The sequence below is a fragment of the Pantherophis guttatus genome, chromosome 4 (assembly GCF_059756535.1).
Source record: "Pantherophis guttatus breed Tessera chromosome 4, ASM5975653v1, whole genome shotgun sequence".
NCBI lineage: Eukaryota > Metazoa > Chordata > Lepidosauria > Squamata > Colubridae > Pantherophis > Pantherophis guttatus.
In genome coordinates, this window is record NC_142066.1 from 10,087,485 (window position 1) to 10,104,112 (window position 16,628).

A 16,628-nucleotide genomic window follows, 5' to 3' on the forward strand; every position below is an offset into this window, starting at 1 on the left:
TTAGAAACAATAACAGAATAGTGATTAATATAATGGCTTTAATATATTATACGAGGCACATCCAGAAAGACAAGTTGCCCTTGTCTTTCTGGATGCACAAAAAGCCTTCGATAATGTAAATTGGGAATTTATGATTCGACAAATTAAAGCCATGAAATTTGGAGAAAAATTGGAAAAGATGATTGAATTGATCTATTCCAAGCAAAAGGCAAGGGTAATAATAAACGGGGAGATTACAAATTCATTTAAGATAATGAAAGGAGTTAGACAGGGTTGTCCTATGTCAAATAGGGAAAGACTTAGAAAGATGGGGGAAATTACAGTTGTCACTATTATTGCGATTGGAAAATCGCAATAATTAAAATAACTATCTTGCCAAAACTACTCTATTTATTGCAAACGATTCCTATAAAATTAGATAAAAAGTTTTTTAAAGAGTTAAACAAAACAATTATGAAGTTTGTATGGGCAGGAAAAAAGGTGAGGATAAAATTAATCTCAGTTCAGGATAGAAGAAGCACAGGTGGCTTTGGACTCCCTGCATGGGAAACTTATTACAAAGCAGCGAGTTTGGTCTGGGTTAGAGAATGGATTAGTTTAAAGAATAGGAGAATTTTAAAATTAGAAGGACATGATCTCCAGATGGGGTGGCATGCCTCCATATGGAACACCGGAAATAAGAAATATTCACATTCATATTTTTATAGATATACAATTCGAGATTCACTGATACAGACTTGGGAGGGAATTAGGAAGAAACATTATCTCAAAATGCCAGGCTGGTTATCCACTATGGAGGCAATGATCTACCGCAACACATTAGATATTGGTAAAATGGTAAAATACAATGAAATTTTGGACAATGGAGGAAGGTTAAAAACTAACCAAGAACTAAAGGAACAGGGAATAATCATAGATTGGTGGCTGTATCTTCAATTGCAATCTAGATACAGAAAAGATTTAGAGGAATTTGGATTTGAATCAAAATTTACACAATTAGATTAATTATTGACAGGCCCGGAAGAGAAATTATTATCTAAACTATATAATTATTTATTAAATTTTGATTTAGAAGAAGAAATTGTAAAGGGACCAATGATAGCATGAGCAAAAAATATTGGGCACAACAATGAGTTAGAAGAATGGGAAAAAATATGGGAGAAAAACTATACATTAACAAAATCCGTTGCATATAAAGAAAACGAGTATAAAATGTTCTATCGGTGGCATTTAACCCCAACAAGACTCACAAAAATGTACACTAACCTAAAACCTAATTGCTGGAAATGCAATCAAGTACAAGGCACCTACTTCCATGTATGGTGGCTTTGCCCAGAAGTTAAAAAATTCTGGATTAAAATACAAAAATGGCTAAAAGAAATTACACATTATAAAATAGAATTTATACCTGAACTGTTTCTTCTGGGGATTATTAAAGATAATTATCCTAAAAGGATAAAATATTTAATTATTCATATAACTACAGCAGCTAGAATCGTACTTGTACAAGCCTGGAAAATGTCCACTATTCCAACAGACTGTGCAATAATCCAGAAAATTTTTGAATGTGCAGAAATGGACAAACTTACTTTAGAATTAAATAATAAGGAAGACTCGGAATATTACTTAACTTGGGATAATTGGTATCAATGGATAGAAATTAAAAATAAGGAATGTATAGAACAAAATAAGATATAAAATGTGATTAAATATATTGATTAAGTAGGAATATGTGAGAATAGATGAAGAAAGTTAAGAATTAAGTACTGTCAGAAAGACGTTGAATTGAATAATTATTACAGATGTATTTTTGTTGTAGAGGTATTTTAATTTGTATTTTTGGATTTTAAGTGTTAATAAAGGTTTTTCAAAAAAAGGAAAGAAAGAAAGAAGGAAAGGTCAGACTTTATGTAGTAGAATACAAATTAATCACAGCAGACCTAGACTAGAATAAGGCAACTGTAATTGTTCCGTTGAGATGGGGACTGAAGAACCAAATTGGCACTGAAATCATAAGGCTGTCAGACCTGGAAGCCATCTTTTACATTTGGACCTTCAGGCCTGCCACATTTACTGTTGTGGGAAATTGGGAGGGGGGATTGCATGGAGCATGGGTAATATATATAGTCATAATAACATTCCTTTTTCAGAAAGTCAAGGCCATCTTGCCCTGCACCTGGGAGGCTGGACCTGGGAGGCATCTCCAGTTGGGACAGTGCTTTGACTGGATCATGTGATGGACTTATGGGTGTTGGGCAGGGACTTGAACTTTTCTTTGGGTGGGGAAGACCTGGAAACTTTCAGATTTGGGTTTTCCCAGATGTGCCAATATGACATCTCTAATGAAATGGAACCTTGAGGAATGTCAGAGTCTCAGAGATTCTTTTTTCCTCAAACCTCAAACCTCTTCTTTCATTCAGGGTGTTACTTGGAACCCTGACAAAGGCAAGGACTTCTACCTCCTTTGTATTATCATCAGCTCATGCTTGGAAGTGATTCAAAGCCAATTCAGACGTCAGAGACAACTAACATCACAGTTTAGCTTCTGACAAAGCTTACTGCTGACAAAGATGAAGCCCCAGGGAGAGAAGCCCATGCAAATAGGAGCCATAAAGAGATTATTGGCTGCTGAAGAAAGACAGAAATGCAATGACCCGACCCTCTGCTTTTTACTGTGGAGATTTTGGGCATGTAGTGAGAATCTGCCCAACCAGAGCCTCCAGAAAGGAAAAAAGACCTCTCAGACAGGGCATGGGAGATCATTGTATGGAACACAGAGCTCACAAAAGGGACTGTTCAGGGAGAGGGCGTGGCCGGCATCAGGCGATACGGTGTGGATTCTGGAGCTCCAGAAGAGCGCCGATATCCCAGCTGATTTTGGGGATCCCTAGGGATCATAGCTGTCTTTTAGGGACAGTGAAGAAAGAAGATGCAGGCTCGCACGGATAGGGAAAGAGCAAGTTCCCTGAAGTGCCGGCATTAGTCTTCGACCCATTGGCAAAGGAAGGCAGCCATAGAGCTGTCAAAGGCTGGAGTGGCCATGATCAGAAAGAGGAAGTGCAGGAGTGGTGATTGAACAGAGTATTGTTACCGGATGAGTGATTGGCCAACTCACAGGTAAGAAGAAAAAACTTTTAAAAGCTTGAAAGAAGTCCCAACGAGCAATTAGCAGCTAATCTGCATTTATTTATTTATTTATTTATTTGTTTGTTTGTTTGTTTGTTTATTTATTTATTTATTTATTTATTTATTTATTTATTTATTTATTTATTTATTAGTTCGATTTATATGCCGCCCTTCTCCGGAGACTCAGGGCGGCTTGCAATGCATTAAGCAATAGCCTTCATACTTTTGTATACTGTATACCTGCTTAGTAGGGCTTTTTGACCCCCGCCCCCAAGCGGTGTTCTATTTTATACAAAGTCAGTTTATTGCTCCCATAAACCGGGTCCTCATTTTACCTACCTCAAAAGGATGGAAGGCTGAGTCAACCTTGAGCCTGGTGAGAATTGAACTCACAGTAATTGCAGGCAGCTGGCAACTAAGTGCTATTTTAACAGCAGCAGTTTAGTCTGCTGTGCCACCAGGCTCTTACTTGGGAATTTAAGCGGAGAGGGGGGGAGAGGAACTTTAAAGTTAAAACAAAAGCCCTAAAAGGAATCTTCCACCTGGATTTAAAATTGGATTTTGAAAGAAATAAAAACAAGACAAGGGAAAAGGAGACAGAGGAACATTTTTTAAACAATAAAAAGATTTAACTCGGAAGAGAGGAAATGGGCATTATAAAATGGATACTTTGTTGCTGAAAGAGTTGTGAATTGAAAAGAGACATCTGCTGGAGGAGAGATCATGGGAAAGAGCCATAGGAGTATACAGCTGAAAAGATTAAGAGAAGCAGAGAGGACGAGGACTGAGATTGTGATGGCTCAAGTGAGCATTTGAATTGGACACTATCTGGAAAGAAAAAGGAGATATCACATCCACTTTGAAACTAGAAGTATAAGTAAATGAAAATAATAAATTGGAAAATTCTAGCCTTCTAAATGACAATATGGAGAATTGGGAGGATGAATGTGATATATTAAGGGAGACATTTGAAAAAATAAGAGAAGCATTTAGGGGAAATAAGGAAGCAGAGGATTGGTTAGAATGCAGGAAAAAAGAAAGAGAAAAGATGAATGAGAAGCAAGAGAAACAAGGAGAAAATATTGAAAAGGAAATAAATGAAAATAAAGATAAAGATGATTACACTGGGATTAACAGTGATAGAATAAAAATGGATAAGAGAGAATACATCTCAAAACTGAAAAGAAGAGAAACAAATGGGGAAATATTGAGAGGGAAAATTAACAGAGGGAAAATTAAAAAAAGAGGCAGAAAGGGAGATATAAGAAAAGGAAGAGGAAGAAGGTAAGGGAATGGGAGAAAGGGAGGAAAGCATCAAGAAATGGGATTGTGGAGAGTTTAAAAGAAAATGGTTAAGAGTCAGTGAAAATATTAAAATGTTAATAAAGAGAAGGCTGTTAGCTGTAGAAATTATATGTGAAAATACTGTTCAATGTAAAATAGATCAGTAAATGAAACGTGAAAAACAATGAACTGTTTTTGATGTTGAAGGAAGCACTAAGTGGAGAGAAATAAAAGCAACAAAAGAATTAATTGAAATTAAGATGGGAATTGAAATTGAAATGTAAAATTGAATGAAAATGAAATGTTAGTAAATGATGTAAATGACAGACCTGTAAGAAGTAAAACGGAAGAAAATTTCAAGGAAAAAATGTAATAAGTTGAAATATTTGTTAATAATTAAAAAGTGGAGGGGAATTTCGAGTAATATTTTTAATAAATGAGAAAGATCGGGGTTGCCTGGTCACCATAGTGGAAAATATTAAATTGAAAATGAATACAGCAATAAAGAGAGATGAAAGAGGAGTAGAGAGTAGAGAGATGGAGGAGAAGGGGAGAAGAGAGGGGGATGGAAGAGAGGGGAGGGATGGAAGAGAGGGGAAATCAGAGTAGGAGAGAGGGTTAGACAGGGAGGAAGAAAGGAGGAGAAGGAGAACGGAAGAGGAATAAGAGAGGAGCAGGAGAGGAGGGAAAAAGAAAGTAAGATAAAGAATGAATGGTTAAAAAATAGAAGAGAATAAATATGAATAAGCAGGAAAAATAGAATTTGAGGGCGAATGAAGAAGTTGTTTATATAAGTAAGCAAAGAAATATTGAGATATGATTAAAAAGGGGGGGGGAATTGTGGCAAAAATTGTAATTGAGTAAAATGTATTTGAATTTGATAAATTGTACAAGATAAGATATGGCCGATACTCTGTTCAAAAAAGATGTGGGTGAATGTGGGGGGGGGGGGACACCAATAAAACTTGTTTTGAAAAAAACAAAACAAAAGGGACTGTTCAAACATTAAACATTAAAAAGTCCATTGTTGGAATTTTATGTTGCCTTGACCCTATCACATTAGTGGGAATAAGGGATTGCAGTATCAGTGGATAAAAAGCCAACATTATAGACTTCTTAATCTATAAAGAAGCAGGGGGCCATATCATGTTTCGGGAGTGCGCACTCGCTATCTTCGAGCGATTGCGCACTCCGGTCCCCAATGATTTTCTCGTTCCCCAGGTAGCGCAGATCCTCAGGGCCTGGGCCGGCTGATGTTGTGCAATGCCAGGTCCGTGGTAAATAAAGCCCCCCTCATTCATGATCTTATTCAAGAGGGGGGAGCGGACCTGGTGGGTATCATGGAGACCTGGTTGGGTCCGGAAGGGGGGGTGCCTCTTGTTGAGATGTGCCCACCAGGCTTCAGAGCATTCCATCAGCCAAGGGCCCAGGGTAGGGGCAGGGGGGGTGGCGGTTATTATTAAAGAAAGTCTATGTCCGAGGGAAACCACTGTACCTCAGATAGCCGGGTGTGAGTCCCTCCTCGTGAAGTGGGGCCGTGGGGTGCAGATGGGCCTGCTGATTATGTACTTGGCTCCCTGCTGCATGGCAGCGGCCCTGCCCGAGCTGCCTGACGTGATAGCCGGATGGCAGTTGATACCCCCAGACTTATGGTTATGGGGCATTTCAACCTGCCATCTGTCGGTGAAACATCTAAGGCGGCTCGGGAGTTCATGGCTTCCATGACAGCCTTGGACCTGACCCAGTTAGTTCATGACCCTACTCACACTCTGAAACACACTCTGGATCTGATTTTTGTCTCTGGTCAGTGGCAGATTGATCTGGAAATAGGGGATTTAGTCTTCAAGCCATTGTCATGGTCTGATCACTCTCTCCTTTGCATGGACTTTCAAACCGCTACCCCTCACCTCAGGGAGACGGAGCCAACTAGATGGTTCCGTCCCAGGCGCCTGATGGACCCTGACAGGTTCCTGACGGAGCTTGGGCCATTCCCTGAGGCACTGGCTCACGGCGCGACTGAAGAACTGGTGGCCTCCTGGGATAGGGCGGCCACTGGAGCTTTGGACCGCATTGTGCCTTTGCGGCCTCTCACCTGGTGCCGATCTCAGCTGGCTCCCTGGTTCTCCAAGGAGCTGAGAGAGATGAAGCGCTGGAAAAGATGCCTGGAGAGCGATTGGAGGGCCAGCCGCTCCGAATCTGACTGAACACTGGTGAGGTCTCATATTAAGATCTACCTAGTGGCGATAAAAGTGGCAAAATTTAATTATTTTCCGCTCTTATCAGGTCTGCAGAGAACCGCCCAGCAGCCCTGTTTAGGGGGACCCGCTCCCTCCTTCAACTGGGAGCGAGGGAAGACCCCTTACAGGGCAGGGCTGAGGATTTTGTGCAATTCCTGCATGACAAAGTCACTCAGATTCGGGAAGGCTTGGACTCTGATTGGGTAGATTCAGATGGGGTGACAGAGGTGGGTCTTGAGAATGTTATCTGGGAGGGGTTTGACCCCGTGATTCCCGAGGACATGGACAGGATTCTGGGTAGGCTTAGCGCTGCCACATCTTTATTGGATCCGTGTCCCTCCTGGTTGGTGCTGGCCTCCCGGGTGGTTACACGAGGCTGGCTCCAGGGGATTATTAATGCTTCTTTGAGTGAGGGTTTCTTCCCTCCCTCTTTGAAAGGGGTGGTGGTGAAGCCCCTCCTCAAGAAGCCTTCCCTGGACCCGGCTATATTAGCAAACTATCATCCAGTCTCCAACCTTTGCTTTGTTGCGAAGGTTGTTGAGAGTGTGGTGGCGCTCGGCAGAGTTTGCAAGCGGGCTCGGCAGTGCTGTGGTGGGGCCGGGAGGGTGCACATGTGTTGGGAGACCTTCCTCAAGTGAGTGGCCAGACTCGGGCAAAGTGCAGCAAAGGCGTGCATGGGTGGGCGGCCGCTTGCTTGAGGTGGGTCTTCCTGTGCATGCGCACCCTCCTGGCCCTGCCACACCAGCCAGAGGTTCATGGGAGGAGAAGGAGGGGGAGAGGAGGAGGAGGGTGGCCCAAAGGGAAGCTTCTGCTGTGGCTCCTGCATGTTCCTCAGCCAGCCCAAATTTCCAAAAAGAAGAAAGAAAAGGAATAGCGAAGAGCTCTGAGGAGAGCTCTCCAGCTTGTCCCAGCCTTGGCGTTCCAAGAGAGAGAGAAGAGATGCAGAGACACAGAGAGAGAGAGAGTGCACATGAGAGAGAGAGAGCTAAACACACAGAGAGAGACATAGAGAGAGGGGGAAACTGGATGATGGGCGAGTGTCTTTCTCCGAGCCTGATCCCTGGGGTGGGCATGCGAGGTTTCGCAGGGCCAGCCCCCTTTTCCCACTGTCCTGAGCTTCTTAAAGCTATGGCTGGGCACTGCTAGCCCATCCCTCTTTCTTTTGTGCCCTTCTCCAAGATCCCATTCCCACCCCGCCAGCCCTCATGTTAGCAAGGCTGACTTAGGTTGTGGCTGGGTCAGGCCAGTGTCTTGGGGTGGAGAGCAGGTTGCACATCTCCCCAAGCAACCGAGGCATGCCCAGAACAAACAAGAGAATTCTCTCCCTCTGCATTTCTCACACAGTAAATCAGAGCTCTGGTTTCTGCCATTAAATAATGATCTGAAGAGAGAAATTAATCATAAACATTAGACTCCATCACCTCTTTTCTCCTTTACCCGCTCTATCAAATAGGTCTCTACAGTGCATTCATACTTGGTGTATTTTAGTTTGGAATTTTTAGTTCTGTTGTGTCAAAAAATGATAGTAAAATGAAATCTAATAATTTGAGTCAGGAACAGATGGGAGAGAGAGGGAGGGAGGGAGGGAGAGAGGGAGGGAGGGAGAGAGAGAAAGAGAGAGAGGAGGGAAAGAAGGAAGGAAGGAAGGAAGGAAGGAAGGAAGGAAGGAAGGAAGGAAGATCGAAGAAAGAAAGAACACGAGTACAACTTTCTTTTGTTTGGAAATTATGGAGTTAAACCTTGTTCTGGAATTGATCCGTCAAGTGTTTTCAAAGCCAGGGTAACATTTAAGGATGCAGACTCCTGTTCATTTCCAAATAAATTAAACATATACAGCCTCCTCATGGCTAACGTGAGTAAAAATGTCAACCGACCTAACGTTGTGGAAAAAATAGAGGTATCCCCTCCCATCTAGGGGGACCTGGAAGAAAACCATGGAAATGGTTAAATGAGGGAATGCCAAAATATCTATGCATCTTAATGCAAGGCAAAGAAGATAGAACTGCACTCATTATTCATTGTAAAAAAAAAAAAAATCAAAAATCAAGTGTATTTTGTATTGCAGAATTCCCCTCTCTACATTTTATTAGCAATTGTGCATTTCAAAAAAAGTATTTAAACACTATCTATTTATTCTCTCATCAAAAACAATGTAATCATCTCCTACAGGAATCGCCATATTTTGTGAACTGGGTAAAAACTCAAAGACTTGCATAGGCGGCTATTTCAATTCAACAACAATCAATGTATCTTGAATCTCAGGGGATTGGCGCAAGGATAATAATGGCTGTGTGTCTGAGTCACGGCTACAGGTTTCCTTCCTTTATTCTCCCCCGCCAGTATATTTGTTCAAACCCTGATGCAATTCGAGAAATGAATTTGAAATTTCATGGATATCCCAGGGGTGGGTTTTCTGATTAGGTGCACTCTCTGATATAAACCTTGAATTAATCACCATGAAAGACAGAGACATTTTCAAGAGTGAAGATGTGGCTCCTCCTGATATTCCTGGTGAAGAAAATAGTGACTCTGAGCTGCCCTGCAAGTGATGCTTTCTTTGTTCCACAGGAATGGTACCAGCCTGGTGACCTCATCATTGGTGGGATGGTGTCTCACATCATTTACAGCCTTTTGCAAATTAATTTTAAGGAATATCCTTGTATAACAACTTACAATATAACAAAGTAAGAATTTTCTTTTTCTTTTTCTAATCTTAATCAGTTTCCCCAAAATTGCTTCTGAGAGTATAAATATAGGCTTTATATCTAATCTAAGCCTCTCGGTCCTTCAAATGTTTCTAGTTATGGGAGAATACAGAAATTTTGTTTGACTTTATTTACTTGTCATATAATGTATGAAACTTTGGTGCAAAAGATATTTTGGAGAACATTTGTAATATTTGTTTTAAATCTGTATCATTGTTCTTAACCAAATACAGTATATACAATAAATGACTGATACATGCTGGAATTGTTTTTGGTTGTACAGCATTTTAGAAAACCTATTACTTTCCCACTTTCATCAGAGAAAGAAATTTTATATAGAAATGATGCCACCTTATGAGAATTTGCCAACTTCCTTTTTCAACTGGGGTATTTAAATCAATTGCAGTGTCATAATCAAATTCTACCAGCACATCCTTGCCTTGGCCTTTGCTGTGAAGGAGATCAATGAGGACTCCCAGATCTTACCTAACGTCACTCTTGGGTTCCACATCTATGACAGTTACTACAATTCAAGGATGACCTATCGCACCACTCTGGACCTGCTTTTCAAATCCCAGGAATTTGTCCCTAACTACAAATGTGACACCCAGAAGAATCTCATGGCTATCATTGGGGGATTGGATTTTGTCACATCATTTTATGTAGCTGAAATTATAGGATTCTTCAAGATTCCACAAGTAAGTTTTGAAAGGGTTGAGGGGAAAATTCTTAATCTTATTGTTGTTATGGAATAATTAATGAACATCCCAAATTAGTCTTATGTTTTTCTTAATATGGGTTAATATGGTCTGCATGGCTTAAGGTCAAATACTTAGCATTGTTTCCTGAAACTACCATGCCAGTTAGACAAAGTGAATATTGGGGTCATCCAATAGCTGAGAGAAGATTTGAACTGCTTTGCACAAAGCAATTGATCTAGTACAGGGGTGTCAAGCTCAATTTCATTGAAGGCTGCATAAGGGCAGTGTTGGGCGTAGCTGGTGTGGACATGATCAGCTCCATATCCATCATGTTGGGGCACCTGTGGTGGCCTGGGTGGAACTGGGGGGAATCCATTGTCTGCAGCAGAGGAAGGCAAGATCAGGAAGAGTGCCAAATCCTTATTTATTTATTTATTTATTTTATTTCTATACCGCCCTTCTCCCGAAGGACTCAGGGCGGTGTACAGCCTAATTAAAAACACAAAGATAGACAAAATTTTAAAATAATTAAAATTATTAAATAATAGGCCCAATTTGTAAAACCCCAAATTTAAAATCCCATTTAAAACCAATTAAAAATCTTTACATTGATAGCCCAGCCTGGTGGAACAACATGGTTTTGAGGGCACAGCGAAACACACGGAGATCAGAGATTTTACAAATTTCTAGGGGCAGATCATTCCAAAGGGCAGGGGCTCCCACAGAGAAGGCCCTCCCTCTGGGTGTCGCCAGCCGACATAATTTGGCCGATGGCACCCTGAGGAGACCCTCTCTGTGGGAGCGAACTGGCCGGTGGGAGGCTACTGGTGGCAGAAGACGGTCTCGAAGGTATCCAGGTCCAATGCCATGGAGCGCTTTAAAGGTGGTAACCAACACCTTGAATCGCACCCGGAAGACCACTGGGAGCCAGTGCAGCTCGCGCAGGAGGGGTGTCATGTGGGCACAACGAGTTGCTCCCATAACTACCCACGCGGCCGCATTCTGGACAAATCCTTGTCCTCCAGAGGAGCCTCACTGTCCCTCTCAGGCCATGTGGAGGACCCCTGGATGGTGGCTCAGGCTGTCCAGAGCCTTAGGCAATGGAGGGCAAGCCCCCAGCTCTCCAAAATGCTGGGACCCCACAGCCCAGCCCAGCCCCGATGGGGTGCCCAGCTGTGCTTACCTCCTTCTTGAGGATGCTGTTCACTCTCCTTGGCCAGGTTACTCATGGTGGGTGCAGACAGAGGGAGGCCATTCCCTCTCCACTCGAGGAGACCTGGATTTGTAACCAAAACATCCTTAGTGATAGGATGAGAGAACACTAGGAGAAGTCAGGAGGAAGAGACAAAGGGATGGTGAAAGGGCAGCAGGGCTACTGATGCTAAGGCAGGATTCCTTCCTTCCTTCCTTCCTTCCTTCCTTCCTTCCTTCCTTCCTTCCTTCCTTCCTTCCTTCCTTTCCTTCTTTTTCCTTCTCCCTTCCTTCTCATTTCTTTTTCCTTCCCTTCTTCCCTTCTTCCCTTTTTTTCTATATTCTTTAGGGAATGGTACAAAAAGTGTTCCTTGGATATATTTTATATGAAAACAAATAGAAAAATTAAATTTGATCAAAAGAGTCATCAGAATACTTCTGGACTTTCTTATAGCTGACCTATGGTTCATTAGCCCAAGAGGAATTTCAGACCAGTAAGCTCTCTTCACTTTATTTCATGGTTCCCAAAGAAGACCATCAGTACATCGGGATCATCCAACTGCTTCGCCATTTCAGGTGGACGTGGATTGGGATATTTTCCTTTGATAATAACAATGGAGAAAAATTCTTACAGAAAATGCAGCCCTTACTTTCAGAGAATGGAATCTGCTCAGCGTTTATAGAAAGGCTTCCTCAACAAATCCACTTGGAAAGATTAGTAGAATTTTATCAAATAATGACACTTATGTCTATTAATATGATGAATAGGAAAGCCAATGTGTTTCTTGTCTATGGAGAATCCTGGTCAATTATATCGCTAAGATTGATATTATTTGTGGTAGATCCTGAAAGCAAGGAAACTGCTTTATTTGGAAAGGTGTGGATCATGACTGCACAAATTGATTTTGTACTTTCAGGCATTCAAGTCAGTTGGGATCTCCAGATGTTCCATGGGGCCATTTCCTTCACTGTTCATTCAACAGCAGTTGCAGGTTTCAAGGAATTTCTTCAGACCATAAATCCTCTTTCAGACTACAGGGATGGGTTTCAACAAGATGTTTGGGAACAAGCATTTGATTGTTCTTTTCCAAAGCCAGAGTTACAAGAAACACACAGTAAGAATTGCACTGAGGAGATGAAGCTGGAGGATCTTCCTGAGCCTGTGTTTGAAATGGAAATGAATGGCCAAAGCTACAGTGTCTACAATGCTGTTTATGCTGTGGCTCATGCTTTGCAGGCTCTGTCCACATTACGGTACAATAGAAAAAAAACTGTGGTTAAAAAATCTGAGCTTCCAAACTGCAGGCTTGGCAGGTATTCTCTCTGCACTGGATTCTTCTTCTTCTTCTTCTTCTTCTTCTTCTTCTTCTTCTTCTTCTTCTTCTTCTTCTTCTTCTTCTTCTTCTTCTTCTTCTTCTTCTTCTTCTTCTTCTTCTTCTTCTTCTTCTTCTTCTCCTCCTCCTCCTTCTCCTTCTCCTTCTCCTTCTCCTTCTCCTTCTCCTTCTCCTTTTTTTCTTCTTCTGTTCGATGTAAAAATCTTTGAACCCAATTTGGAAATAGAATAGAATAGAATAGAATAGAATAGAATAGAATAGAATAGAATAGAATAGAATAGAATAACAGAGTTGGAAGGGACCTTGGAGGTATTCTAGTCCAACCCCCTGCCCAGGCAAAAAACCCTACAACACTTCAGACAAGTGGTTATCCAACATCTTCTTAAAATTTCCAGTGTTGGGGTATTTACAACTTCTGCAGGCAAGTTGTTCCACTTATTAATTGCTCTCACTGTCAGGAAATTTCTCCTTAGTTCTAAATTGCTTCTCTCCTTGATTAGTTTCCACCCATTGCTTCTTGTTCTACCCTCAGGTGCTTTGAAGAATAGTTTGACTCCTTCTTCTTTATGGCAACCCCTGAGATATTGGAAGAGTGCTATCATGTCTCTCCTCTAGTCCTTCTTTTCATCAAACTAGACATACCCAGTTCCTGCAACCGTTCTTCATATGTTTTAGCCTCCAGTCCCCTATCTTAATGTCTTAATGTTTTATGTCTTAATGTTTTCTGCAAATGGAAGCAAGTATGAGAAACAAAGTAGAAATAAGGAAGAATTTCCTGATGGTGAGCACAATTATCAATGAATTAGTTGAATAACTTCTCTGCAGAAGTTGTGGATGCTACAACACCGTAGATTTTTATGAAGAGAAGGGTCTGAAATGGCATAGGGTCTTCTCCTTGAGCAGGTGTTTGACTAGAAGACCTTCAAAGTCCCTTCCCACCCTATTATACTGTTCTGGCTAAAAGAGAAAAATGGTTTCTGTTGTTATTCTATTATTCTGATCATCAAGGAGATACTGTATAATTTATGGTTTAGATGTTGGCAGGAGTTGTTTAGTAAATCACCCTAGCTTGTACAATCACAGATGGAGTTATAATTTAGCTTACTTTTTATTGTCTCCTCCAAAAATAATCAATTCTCCTTGAACTTTCGGTGTAGCTCATGAAATTTTCATGGGTCACAAGCAAAGCTTTCTGCCTCTGTCAGAGTTTTAGAGGAATAAAATAAAAGTGGTCCTTTTTACATGTGGCAGCCATAGTATGAAACAAACCTAAGTTTACAATAATCTCTTCCTCTCATCCATCTATCAAAGAATGCTTTCAGATTCTAAAATTTGGTTAAAGGAAATTAGTCAGACCTCAAACTCTAAAATAGCTTTATACCAATGAGGAAAGATTAGGCTAGGTTGAATTAGTTATTTAAGTAGGGAACCCAAATCATAATTGAAGGACGTTACATAATTCCCAAAACCTATTTTTCATTCTGCTTCAATTCATGTTTACCTTTTCTTACAATAATATCAAATTAATAATAGAGTGGACCAAGTTTCCATGCAATATCAATTATCAAATTTCTAAGCGTACATATTTAATAATAGTTATAGGAATGGTAAGAATAAGTGAATGAAACTGGAATATGACTTCACTTTTCTATTATATTGCTTTCAGTTTCCTCTCTCTTCTATTCTCTTTCAAATAGCTTCATTCATTTCTTCAAGGCATTTCTTTTAACAATTCAGCTGGGGAGACAATGTTCCTGAATGAGAAAGGGGAAGCAACAGGTGGATTCGACATCACTAACTTGATCACTTTTCCAAACAGATCCTTTCAGAGAGTTAAAGTTGGAAAGCTGGATCTAGAGGCTCCAAAAGGGAAGGAATTATGGATTGATGAAGATGTGATTGTCTGGAATCCAGCTTTTAATCAGGTATCAAATTCATGAATTGTCTGTGCCTTAAACCATTATGATCCTATACTGAACATAATCTCTTTTGAAATCTAATTTCTGGATTTTAAAGAAACAGTGGAGTATCCTTTTCAAATGTTGTTGATGATCAAGCACTCATTAAATTGACAAAATGATATTACAATACAAAAGCCATCTTTGGGTATTTGAATTGTATTACCATTTGAAATCACAAGAGTGGACATCTTTCCATGAGTTTGTATCCAATTGTTATTATTTGCCCACCCTGTCCCTCAAACAGGAAATTTTGTACACTATTCTAATTTCTACTTGCTTAATTTTTACATCCTTTTAAATTGTGGATTAAGTAATACCTACATCTTTTTCATTTACACTATAAATCCCAGTTAATTCAGTATCCTTTAGGAAGTCAAAAATAATTCATCTCCGTAAACAGAAAAATTACAAACTGTTTTAAATATCTCCCTTTTCAAAACCTTTTTATGCTTATCACCAGGTTCTTCCATTTTCTCGATGCAATGATCCTTGTTTCCCTGGATCCTGGAAGAAGGGGATTGAGGGGGATCAGTTCTGCTGCTATGACTGTGTTCCCTGCCCAGAAGGGAAGATTTCGAATCAAAATGGTAGGCTAAGAATTCTACCAAACTTAATTAGACTTTGATAAACTACTTGGATACATAAAATTAATAAGGTGATTTTCAATCATATGGAATACCAAGAAAGGAGAATATTTGCAGCTCGGGTTGAAATGAGGAGTCCTTGGTATTTTCTGAGCTTGCTTGGTTTTTTTTTTGTTTGGTTTTTTTGCAGATGTTTCATTACCCTAACTAGGTAACATCATCAGTGGTAGTAAGGTGTGCTGTTTGCTGTCAGTTGTGTGGGTATCCACTGTAAGGACTTCATTTAAAGTAGCCCAAAAACACCTTAGCAAGCAAACAGCACTCCTTACTAGCACTGATGATGGTACATTTTTATGGTAATGAAACGTGTGCAAGAAAACAAGCAAGCTCAGAGAGCACCAAGCACCCCTCAATAATACGGACTGCGTAGATCAGGGGTGTCAAAGTCACATCATCACAGTGCCATCATGTGATGTATCGTGACTTTTTCCCCCTTTGCTAAACTGGGCATGGGCAAGACCAGGACGAGACACATCTGGCTTGTGGGCCACAAGTTTTACAGCTGTGGCCTAGACGGAAAAAAAATATCCTTGATTTTCTTTCCAGATATGGACGACTGTTTTGAATGTTCAGAAGATCATTATCCAAATAAAGAAAAGAAAGGATGTATCCTGAAAACGGTGGTGTTTCTAACCTTTGAAGAAAACTTAGGAATCAGTTTAGTCTCAGCAGCTCTTTGTTTCTCCTTCTTGACATTTTGGGTACTTGGAACTTTTATTAAGTATAGGGATACTCCCATTGTCAAAGCCAACAACCGGTCCCTCACCTACACCCTGCTTGTCTCTCTTCTGCTCTGTTTTCTCTCCTCTTTCTTCTTCCTCAGCCAACCTGGCAAAGTGACCTGCCTTCTCCGACAATCAATGTTTGGCATCACTTTCTCAGTAGCCATTTCTAGTATACTGGCCAAAACTATCACTGTGGTTGTGGCTTTCATAGCCACTAAACCAGGATCTCAGATGAGGAAATGGGTGGGGAAAAGATTGGCCTTTTCCATTGTCCTCTCATGCTCTCTCTTACAAGTATGCATTTGTATCCTTTGGCTGTCAACATTTCCCCCATTCCCTGAGTTGGACATGCATTCAGAGCTCCATGAAATGATTTTACATTGCAATGAGGGCTCAGCTTCCTTTTTCTATTGTATCTTGTGCTACATGGGTATCTTGGCCGTAGCCAGCTTTATTGTGGCTTTCTTTGCCCGTAAATTACCTGACAGCTTTAATGAAGCCAAGTTCATCACCTTCAGCATGTTGGCCTTTTGCAGTGTGTGGATCTCCTTCTTTCCAGCCTATCTGAGCACAAAAGGAAAAGCCATGGTAGCTGTGGAGGTCTTCTCCATCTTGGCCTCCAGCGCTGCATTACTGGGATGCATATTCCTGCCAAAATGCTACATCATTGTTTTGCGTCCTGATCTCAACCACAAGGAGCAACTCATAAAGAGGAATTAA

The 16,628-nt window shown here is 40.8% G+C and overlaps 1 protein-coding gene across 1 annotated transcript; it reads left to right on the forward strand.

Moving 5' to 3' along the window:
• Window positions 1–9,103: 9,103 nt before the first annotated feature.
• On the forward strand, window positions 9,104–16,628 carry LOC132711888 (vomeronasal type-2 receptor 26-like). The gene is made up of 4 exons (XM_087893300.1): window positions 9,104–9,192; window positions 14,398–14,503; window positions 15,000–15,126; window positions 15,730–16,628. Exons 1-4 carry the CDS (start codon window positions 9,104–9,106, stop codon window positions 16,626–16,628), a joined length of 1,221 nt encoding a protein of 406 aa, XP_087749426.1.

Bases quoted from the DNA above. Each gene is read 5' to 3' on its own strand.
- LOC132711888 (XM_087893300.1), top strand. From the start codon at position 9,104: ATGAAAGACAGAGACATTTTCAAGAGTGAAGATGTGGCTCCTCCTGAT. The intron at 14,504-14,999 runs GTATCAAATTCA...GCTTATCACCAG, and splicing joins GGAATCCAGCTTTTAATCAG to GTTCTTCCATTTTCTCGATG. The intron at 15,127-15,729 runs GTAGGCTAAGAA...TTTTCTTTCCAG, and splicing joins GAAGATTTCGAATCAAAATG to ATATGGACGACTGTTTTGAA.